Source organism: Agrilus planipennis, unplaced genomic scaffold (genome assembly GCF_000699045.2).
Source record: "Agrilus planipennis isolate EAB-ADULT unplaced genomic scaffold, Apla_2.0 scaffold175, whole genome shotgun sequence".
NCBI lineage: Eukaryota > Metazoa > Arthropoda > Insecta > Coleoptera > Buprestidae > Agrilus > Agrilus planipennis.
Window position 1 is genome coordinate 258,488 of NW_020442426.1, and position 11,432 is coordinate 269,919.

Here is an 11,432-nt window from a genome sequence, read left to right on the forward strand (position 1 = left end):
TTTTAGTCGACCTGTTTTCTTTTCAGTAAAATTAAATGAAAAGTATTTTTCTCAAACATACGAGCGCATTCCTGATTTTTACTTGTTAAAGCGAATTTTCGATATGCTTTTGTGTACACCCGGTATTACTACTAGTACTATTATTATCCATTATAACGGAATTTCATTATTTTGATAAAGAACTCTAAGTCTTGTTTTATTGGAATCACTTATTGTTCGTTAAAACTTTTTGTTTCGAGAGTGACAGTGATTTATACACCACTTGTTTTTTATTCGCACACGTATCAATAACTCATTTACAAGTTTGTATTAATGATAAATGTTGTCAGGTAAGCCGAAAAAGAAGTTAATATTAAAAAAGTAACCGATTATTTAAATAGTCCGTCCAAAGAGGCAGTCTTATCTTATCTTAAACCGGCGTTTAGTCTTCTTATTGCGTTTTCAATCCGCTATCACAATCGTAGATACAGAAAATAAGTTGTAAGTAATCGCAGTCTTTACTTACAATTGGTTTATATTAATCTTTTGATTAATTACCTGATTATTTCACTTAAGTAATTAGAAATGGTATTCATAAAAACTTGGTTGATTAAGTATGTATGTAGATATTTTTGTAAATGTGTAGCTACTTCACCAGAAACAACAACAAATCCAACACCACACTCTACACTAGTTACCTTTTAAAACTATCGTAAAAAGTTCCTAAAAGCAATAATGTTTGTTTCCCTTAACGTGTTACTAATATGTTTCATGTAGGTAGTGATTTTAACCGTGTCTTGTAATTTATGAAAGAACAAACAACCGTGTGATCTTGTGTTTGGTTTATCCATTACCCAAAACTGTTGTTTCATGAGATAAAGGAAATTTTAGTAAGAAAAGTCATATTTGTATTAACGAGATGTTCCAATAAACATTGTTACATAATATCCGTAAATTCTTATTTAGGTAACTGTTACAAACTTGGTAAATCTAAATTATTTATTTGAAACTGTAAGCTAACACCTACTTACGTACTGAATTAGTAGGTCAGTTAGCGCCCGTTTGAACAAGGAAATTAATAATAATCTAAGAGAGTCGAATATAAATTCACGAAAAAGCAAATAGTGCAGGGTGGTGGGGCGGTTTGGCGTCTTCACTCACTCTGTGATAGTTCGCTGCCGTTTTCTACATTCTCCTTTTGTATAGGAAGATAGGTTAATAGTAGTATTATATCAATAAATTATTTTTTAATTATAGTCAAATTATTTTTCAGTAAATACCCTATTTTTATCCATTTGCAAATTATTCTAAATTATATAAAATCGGTTTTAATATTAATTGATTACACTTTTTTTTTTATTTTTTAGAGACATGTAATTACAACAAACACATTTTTTAATATATCGAGTACCTAAATAGAATAATTTACATCCATAAAAAGTTTCATTTCTTATAGAAATATGTATATCATGTTAACCTTCAACACATTGTTCTTGTCGTCAATTAATAACGAATAAAACAAATTATTTTCTTTATTAAAGACTTACTAATTAATTACTGTATATTAATTTTTCTTGACCTACAAAAGTTCCCATATGCCATTGTGTTTCAAGCATAACATATTGCATTGATAGCAACGGTACAATTCTATGTTACGCGAAACTCAACATAAATGCAGCTGGGTTTAATATCTGTAGGTGTACATATTATGTTAAAGGTACATTTTACGATGATTTATTCGCATTGGAATAAAGAGTATTTTAATACTTCAGTTGTTTTACTAGTTGATGCTGCTGTTAAATTCGAAAAGATGAAATCGCATAAACGGACTTAAGGATGTTTGGGAGGTACAATCGGAGACAAGAGTAAATAAAATTAGAAATTCGTGATTAATTTGGTTTTGCAGCATATCATGAGGTAAATAAATACTATCTATACTAAAAAAAAGTATACGGTTTGAGAGAAAATTTGGAATTTGACCAAAAACTTTGAATAAAATAAGAAATAACGAATATGGATAATTTTTAACTGACTTTTGGCAGTGAATATGCCTTGATTTCAACAACAAAAAAATATTTAGTTTCAATCTTTATTAATAATGAGCGTAAAACTTTTTAATATGTTTAAATAATAATTAAAACTTTAAAATTGCATTTATTTCAATTATAAATATTATCATTATATTATCAAGTAAAAACGAGATTTTCAGCTAATTTTTCATTTTTTCCTCGATAACCTGTTAATAAAAATAAATTTAATCTCTTCGGTTAACGAATCTCCATAAAATGACGTGTAAAATTACAATTTTTTAAAATTTCAATAACGTTTTAACGATTTAGTGAATCGATTTGTAATTTTCACAGGAGTTTAAGAATTGAATGAGGAACATTCTTCCAAAATTTTATTTGTCTCGTAGCATTTTGACGTACCACCCAAAAATCCTTAAGTAGTAAAGTAACGTAAAATTTCCGTTAAAAAGGCAATTTCTTTTATTCCAAAAAAGGAATTTATGTTAAATTTATTGTAAGTACATAGGTGTAGATACTTACGAGCCACTCACAAAAAAAGGAATAAAATATTCACCCTCTCACTTTCAAATCGCATTCATCCTAGTTTGTGATTCTAAAATGAGAATCCATTTGGCATCCTATAACTTTTATTGTATTTTTATGCTCCAAATAAACCATCAATGTGCTAGTCAGCACACTGAATGATTTTTTTATAGCACGAGGTTGAATGGAGTGGGACGCAGCTCGCGACGTGTGATGTGTTGACGCGAACGAAAGTGAAAACATATTTTAGGTATTTCAAATGCAGGCAAGTGGTCCAGGCAATACGGGAGGATGAATGGAAAAAAATATTCGGATTAAATTCTTTTAAGCAATATTGTTCAGAAGATTCTCCTAAATACAGAAGTGTAGGTTGCCAGCCGCTTACTCGGTCGGGTGTTGTTTAAATCACGGTTGTTTAAACAAATGCCAAAAACTAACTTTTTGGGCCGGAACTATTTTTTATATTCTTTGGTTTAATCTCGATAAAAAGTGAAGTTTTTTTGTAAAGTTAATATTTTCTGAGATGAATTTTTGAAAGTGTAAATATACATAATTCGCTATTTTCTATGCTTCAAAAAGTTATAAAAATATGTGTTTTTTAGAAGCTAACATTTTATATATATTTAATAAATTGAGCCAAAAAAATTAAAAATTTAAGTTGTTAAAAAATTTTTGTATTTTAATTATTTAAAAGGCACGCTTGCTAACTGATCGTCAGCAAAGCGCTGATGCACGAGTGAAAGATAGACAGCAGCAATGAGTGGGATGTGTCATCATCATAAGGTCGTCAGTCCTAGGACTAGAAAAAAAAAACTTTTGGGTGTTTCATTCCCACCAGCCAGTAATGCTGGTGGGCGGGCAGTCCCTCCGGACTATGCCGGAAGGTAGGGCGGAAGGCCCTCTTCAGCCTGCTTTCAGGAATCGTGGGAATGGGTGGGTGGTGGTTCGGGTGAGAAAGATGAGACGGACGAAATGAAGACAGAAGAGAATGAAAGATTATCTGTGGAATATTACTGCCTCAGCATTTGGCTAAGTGATCCAAGGAAACCACAGAAAATCTTGGACCAAGGCAGACGGACCCGGAACCGAACCGGCGTCCTCCCGAATGCTAAGCAATGGTCTAGACCTCTAGGCCATGCCGCTCGGTTAGGACTAGATGGACACGTACCTCAATTCTTTTCTATCTTGAGCTAATCTTCGCTTTTCCCCATAACTAGAACAACCCACATCTTTAACTGTTTGCGAAAAGTAATCTAATATAGGTCTTCTACTACTCTTAACTCCTGTTTCTGCCTCTAATATGTCTCTGACTAGACCATCATGCATGAGAAGGTGTGCTACCAACCTATCTCGCCTATTTCCTATGGACTTCCATAGAGTCCTCTGTTCTCCTATTCTTTCTAATACCTCTTCATTTCTAACCTTCTATATCCACGGTATCCTCATCATTCGCCGGTAACACCACATTTCGAATACTTCTAACGTTTCCTTTTCCATTGCGCCCACGATCTACGTTTCGCACCCGAACAGAGCCGTGCCTCAAACATACACCTTTAACAATCATTTTCGAATTTCTAAATTAACCATTCGGAAGCATAGAAGTGACTCTTTTTTATTGAGGGCGACTCTGCGCTATCATCCGCTTTATATCAGTACTACTTCTTCCATCCTGACTTATCGGTACTTATTCTGTCTCCATATCCCTGTCGTTCGTTTCTCCTGTTTGCTTTCGTCTGTGCTTGTACCTAGCCTATAACGCGTTTTATTACATTTGAGTTTTTTATGTCAAGACGTCTCCTACCTTCCTTCTTTTTCAGAATTTTCAATTTAAGATAAGTCTTCTAAGTTATGATAGCTGTCTATATCTGCTCCTGGATAACTCCTACAGTCCTTCACTTGATTTTTAAATCTTTGCCTAACAAGTATGTAATCTAACTGATATCTCCCTAAATCACCTAGCATCTTCCACGTATAGCGTCTCCTAACGTGATGGCTGAATCAAGTATTCGCGACAGTTAAGTTATGTTTATCGCAAAATTTCATCAGTCTATCTCCCCTATCATTTCTATTGTCTAATCCAAAGGAACCTGCTATTGCACCGTCTTTACCTTCACCTATTACTGCTTTGAAGTCTCCTACAGCTGTTAGGGTTCCCTGCCCTTTCACTAGACTTAACACGTCTTCTATATCTGCATAAACCGCTTCTACATCTTCATCATTTTAAGATGATGTAGGCATGTAGACCTGGACTATTACCGTTTTTATGTATGTGAAATGTATGTATATATATAATATAAAGTCCGAATAATTTTTTCAACTCACCCGCCCATATTGCCTGGACTAAAAGCAAAATGTGTACGGAATTTAAAATTACACCTTTCTTTGTGGACATTTTCTCTTTTTAATGACCCACGAACGAAAATGCATAATTTGATAAACGTGTGGAATATGTTCTTCAGCCATATCCATCTCCTACTTCTCTGAAAGGGTACAGTCGGGTTTGTATGGGAAATATACCCCCGTGGCGTTTTCGAATTGCAGTTGGGGGATCGATTTGAGATTAAATAAAAATAATTTAGACCAGACAGCTATTAAATTTTAAAACATTTAATCAGGAAAAGCCGCAACTGCGTATTTGTTCAGCTGCAGATTTGAACTAGAACTAGTTCAAAAACTTATATGAAAAGTTTATTAACTGCCTGGGCGCTGTCGTTGATTTCCTTCTGGAACCGCCTCCTCTTGAAACGTCACCTTGGATATTTGATTAATTTTATAATCGGCTTTGTTCAAAAAGTCTGAAGTGCAGTCGTGACTACAGGACACGAATTCAAGGTCTAAACCTGTGAAAACGAGTGCGTCACGCACTTTTATCTAGTACTAAGTACTTTGTGGCAAAAGGTTTTTGTGATAAAAGGTTTGGACTACAGCAACTTTTGCCTGATCAGTGCCCGATTACGAATTTTTACCTAATATTGAAAATACTTTGTNTGCCTATGGTTATTTTGTTAATTATAGAACTGTTATTAGATACAGACGTTAACATGAAAAAATTGATAATAATTGAACAATTTTTGTTTTTGAAGTGAAACTTCTTTACGCACGGTAGGGTAAGTTCGTTTCTTGCGAGTTGCTATGTAACGAAATCATGCAACGGATGTCGTCCCGTTTGAATTCATTTGTTTTATTGTGTTGTTTTACCTTGCTACCCCTAAATCACTATTGTGCATCCATGTACTGTATATCATAACTTCATAATATACTTTTCTTTACTTCATATTTCAACCGCTAGATGTAGCCTGTCTACCTATATTTGAACGGGTCGAACTATTCATAGATGAACTAAATTATAACAGAGCTACTGCTAATGTAAAACCATTAGGTATTATTGACTAGTTTAATTATTATTAAATATCTTCACTAACTCACTTAATCAACATATTAATCTTGATTAAGGTAATTTGATTAAGTTACATTAAATAACGCCAGGTGGATACAATAGCGGCAAACTCTAATAACTTACTAATGTTAAGTACCTACCTATCCTACATAGGTACATATAGACATGGAATTTCGAGTTTCAATTACTGTAACAGGTGCTACTAGTACATCAAGTAGACAGACTATTCCGTATCTTCTCGTTAATACGACATTGTCATTTTTTTTATTCACACGAACTGTTCACACGCAAAATGAGTATTCAAAATGTTTAAGACACAATGAATAATAAATCGATCAATTCCAGAAAATTCAAAGGCAACCCTAAATAAAATTAAGTAACACGCCCTATTATTTAGGTACCACTTTTTGTATTTACAATAATACTTGCAATTAGTAAAAAAGAATTACTGTTCTGTATCTGGTTCTGCATTTTTATAACGGAAGCTTATCGAAACTATTATTTCTCATCTTTTTGAAAATCAATACATCGGAACAATAAAATAAGATGTAAAAACTTATTACTTTTATCTGTTGGCTGAACTTTTTTATCGTTTTTATCGTTATTATCAACCGTTTATGTTTATTATAACACTGTCTTTGTNAACCCTAAATAAAATTAAGTTACACGTCCTATTATTTGGGTACTACTTTTTGTATTTACAATAATACTTGCAATTAGTAAAAAAGAATTACTGTTCCTATATTAATATTAGTGTTGCCACAGACCGCTTCCGCAATTGCGGAAGTTCCGCATACTTTTCACATCCGCTTCTGCATCTGGTTCTGCATTTTTATAACGGAAGCTTATCGGAACTATTTTTTTCATCTTTTTGAAAATCAATACATCGGAACAATAAAATAAGATGTAAAAACTTATTACTTTTATCTGTTGGCTGAACTTTTTTATCGTTTTTATCGTTATTATCAACCGTTTATGTTTATTATTTTGTTAATTATAACACTGTCTTTATGCAAATAACTTTATTATAGTTTAGGGCTTAAATCTATTTTCTAGTACTTGGTGTGTTGATATTTTCCAAACTTATTAGTTTCTTACTTTTATCCAAAAACGTTCAGGACTTTCAGCTCCACCTTAGTCAATTCTGCTAATAATTCATTTCGAAAATACCAATACAGACATAGCGTTTGTTTATTTTGTATTGTGTTTGCTCAGTGGTGTAAATTTTAAGTTAAAAATACAGTTATAAAGCCAAGAAAAAGTTCCATTTGGGATTATTTTGTTGCAACAAAATATTCGCGAAAAGGACGCACTACATTGAAAAGTCACCTAAAATATTACACTTCCGCATCCGCTTCCGTTTTCGCTTCCGCAAAAATTTACTATTTACTTATGTTCCCGCTATGACACTTCCGTTGTATCACTTATATTCCAATAAATTAAATTCTTTTTCTGTAATGGTTGTAAAACATATTTGATATTGAAGACAGTGATGAACGCAGAATCAGGACCCGAAGGTTCAAAATGCGCCAATGCTTGAAAGCGTAATTCTACCTCGAAAATATGGTATGCACGTTTGCGATTATCCTGTAATTAAAATGTTGCATATACAGTGAAAAATTTGTAAATGGCCGCTACTTCAGATATTTGAAATTATGCACCCCGAGCCGCCACTGAAGTTGGATGAAAGAATTTATTTCAATGGCCGCATCTTTTTATTGCTTTGTGTAAAAATTTTCAATTTTTCACAAAACTATGATACCGTAGTTATTTGATTTGAAAGTAAATTACGCGCAAAACTAGTAGGTGTAGGTAGTAGGTAGATAACAATAAAAGAAATTGTTATGTAACGTCGTTTTTCTAAAAAAAAAAAACAGTATGCTTAACCTCGATATTGTGAAAAATAAACCAAAAAAACAAAATAATAAGTCCTTGAATCGTTAATATGACGCATATTCCCTACACTTAGATTACAAGCACTAATTACTGGCTCATGTTTAAGTAACCCACTTCCCTAGACAAAAATTTTCAGTCCCTCTCCAGTCTCTCAGAGCCTTTCAGCATCTCTGTGAGCGTCTTTCACAGTCTTTGACCGTCTCTCAGTTATTGCCTAGGTGTTTTTATGGATCTCTCACAGACTCTATATGAGAGACTAGAACGATAAAATTATTAATTCAGAGATTCGAGTCTCTCACAGAGAGACTGAATGAATAAAACTGAAAAATTGAGAGACTCGAGACTCGTAGAAAGACTGGGATCTCTGAAATATCTTAAACTTAGAAAATGTTAACCATGTCTACCGAGACACCACTTATTGAGAGATTCGAGTCTCTCGTTCAGAGATTCGAGTCTCTCGTTCAGAGACTGGATACGAAATGAGGATCTCTCTACGAGCGACTCGAGTCTCTCGTTCAGAGACGCTAAACAGTTTTTTTGACAGTCTCTCGACAGTCTCTCTCGATGAAAGACGGAGACTCGAGTCTCGCATTCAGAGACTCTGAGAGACAACATTTTTAGCTCGGGTTGAATCAGGACATTTTTAGAACTAAAGAAAAGACCCTACCAATCTTTCTAAAATTGGATGAGTTTTCAAACAACATTGTTGATTCAAGCTATTTGGGTACTTATGTTTTTCTGGAGACCTGGAGGGTGTCACTCAACATTTCACGAAGTTTTAAAGCTAGATATATGTTAATCTTTAGGGATCTTTTAGATCCCCCTATATCCCCACCCCATGCAGAGATGGCGTGACTCTTAATTTGAAACGCTCGGTATTTAAAAAAAATCAAACTTGTTTATTTACATAAAGCTAGGTAACTTTTACTTAGACCCCCCACCCCTCACGTGATTAAAGGCAGGCTTTTATCAGAACCCACCCCCTTCCAAGCAGGCTACGTGATTTATCACTTAGTCTATGTTTCGATTGAAGAAATGCTTCATTAAATCTAACCAATAAATTTGCAAACAATACCCAATCAAAAATTTTCCATTTGCTATCTCAAACAAAAACATATATAGTGCATTTCTTATTACCATAAAATTTGTCATCCTAGATGTTCAATTTTGTACGTTTTTGATAAATATTATTTCAAGTAGTACTATCGAAAATTAATTGCTTGCCAAAAACGTTACGTTGATTATGCCTTAGGAACTTTTATGGAGAATTACGTATGTATAATAATGTTTAAAATAGTATTCACTATCAATTAAAATTTGTTTCTTCAAAAATTTTAAAATACTTAGCGAAAATACGCTAGGAAATGTTATCGGTGACAAAAATTTTCACTCTCTCAGAGTCTTTCAGAGTTTTTCAGCGTCTCTCACAGTCTTTCATAGTCTCTCAATTATTACCTAGGTGTTTTTATGGATCTCTCACACTCTCTGTATGAGAGCAGACGAACGATAAAATTGTTAAATTAGAGATTCGAGTCTCTCACAGAGAGACTTAATTAATAAAACTGAAAAATTGAGAGACTCAAGTCTTTCGTAGAAAGACTGGGATCTCTGAAATATGTTGAACTTATAAAATTTTAACCATGTCTATCGAGACACCACTTATTGAGAGATTCGAGTCTCTCGTTCAGAGATTCGAGTCTCTCTTTCAGAGACTGGATACGAAATGAGGATTTCTCTATGAGAGACTCGAGTCTCTCGTTCAGAGACGTTAAACAGTTTTTTTGACAGTCTCTCTCAGCGCCACTAGAGAGACTCGATGAGAGACGGAGACTCGAGTCTCGCTTTCAGAAACTCGGAGAGACTGAACATTTTTATCTCGGGTACTCTTTATCATATTGGGAATTTATTCGTGTGGACCTTAAGGGTGGCACCAGCGATGCAACACACAGAATCCAGACCCACCCCGCTGCTTGTCTTTAACATAGGTATGACTCACTTTCAAAAAACCCCTACCCCTATTCCATTAAACTTCCTATCACTAATTAAAGATTTGTTGAATTTCACAATAATACGAAAATAATAAGTTTAAGTATTAATATTCAATATAAAATTGATTTCACTAGTATTTTCCTTGCTGTGTCTATCCAAACGGAAATACTTTTATAGGAAACTGACGAATACTACTCTAGATTAAATTCAGCTAAACCAATTTCGATAGTTAATTAACAAAAAGCAACAGCACGTGAAGAATCATCTACAGTAATTGTCAAAATATTAGCACAAAGCTAAAACCACCGGTCAAATTTGTTTTCTAATTTTATTTCAGGTAAACATTCAAATCAAAAATCGATCGAAAAAAAAAACAAAATTAGATTATTTACGAGATATTCATCTTCATAATTATAGGATAATTCATTAGAGGTTCCATACGATGTTGAATTATGTTTAGTCTTAAAAGTGATAGATAAGGACAACAGTAAAAATCGATTAAGTACGATATTGAATTATTCTGAGCCTTAAAAGTGACTGATATTGACAAAAGTAAAAATCAATTAAGTATCTAATTATTTGAGACTAAATACAGAAATCATGGGCTTCTGTTTTCATCTATAATAAACACGAAGTTTTGGCATGACAAAATTAAATAAAAAAAACCACAATCATACCGAAAGTTATTTTTAAAGAACGTTGAGTCTATTAATATCACAATATCAACTATTAATAAGTAGTATTACAAAATAATTTTGACAGATGCACTTTGAGAATTTGTTTATTGTTCAGTTAAGATATATGCTGGCATATAAAATTAAAAAAAAATGTATTATAAATCTAAAATTTCTGAATCAATAACAACGACTCTATATATTTATATTTTCAATTTTTTTCACTTTAACAAATTAAAAAGACACTTCATAAATGATATTGTAATTACTTTATTAGTGCAATTACTTGGCGATTAAAAAAAAAAACAAAATCCTTCTTAAATTTTTGTTTTTCTTTTTAAAAATTTAATTTCGTTATTTATAGACAAAAGCTAGTGTTACGTTTTTTTTTACAATAATCGTAATCGTCACTCACCTGTTGTAAGTTCAAGTTCAGTGAAAAAAAAATCTTATTCACGTAATGAGAAATCAACTGGACTGGGACGTCGCCGTCGTCGCGAGACTAGAGTTACGACAAATTTTCACTATGTATGTATTATTGTATCATTTAACCAATATTATCCGTTGCAGTAAGCCCCCACCTGTCTTCTGAAGTGGTGGTAATGATCTGATGCCTTAATAAAAAAAATAAAGGAAATATCAATTAATTTTACGGCCTTCATTAATGTCATCATTTTATTTCCCACACTTAATTAAAGGCTCCGCAATTAAAACAAACTTAATACAAATCGAAATTATATCAAAACCGCTCAGGCAAAAGTTGGGTTGAGTTTAGCAATATTCTAAACAATATCTAGAAGAAATTCTCCTGAAAAATGTCCAGTAGGTCCAAAACTGCAAAATTTCCAAAAAATGTTACGCATTAATCAATAACTCAAAAGCGAAGTCCCCATGAAAAAAAATTTACTGGAGATATTTTGTTACTCGTTAAATTTTGTAAAAGAC

At 32.9% G+C, this 11,432-nt stretch overlaps 1 protein-coding gene across 3 annotated transcripts in view; it reads right to left on the reverse strand.

Moving 5' to 3' along the window:
- The window catches only part of LOC108736498 (carbonic anhydrase 13-like), a 35,599-nt gene extending 24,499 nt beyond the window's left edge, over nt 1–11,100 (reverse strand). Inside the window, exon 1 of one of the 3 annotated variants that reach the window (XM_018468946.2) lies at nt 538–680. In XM_018468946.2, the coding sequence (XP_018324448.1) occupies nt 538–575 (38 nt within the window). In that variant the 5' untranslated portion in view covers nt 576–680. Of the gene's footprint in view, nt 1–537; nt 681–2,528; nt 2,567–10,902 lie in introns of those variants that run through there. The other 2 variants (XM_018468948.2, XM_018468950.2) reach the window with 2 other exon arrangements.
- Between the last annotated feature and the right edge of the window lie 332 nt (nt 11,101–11,432).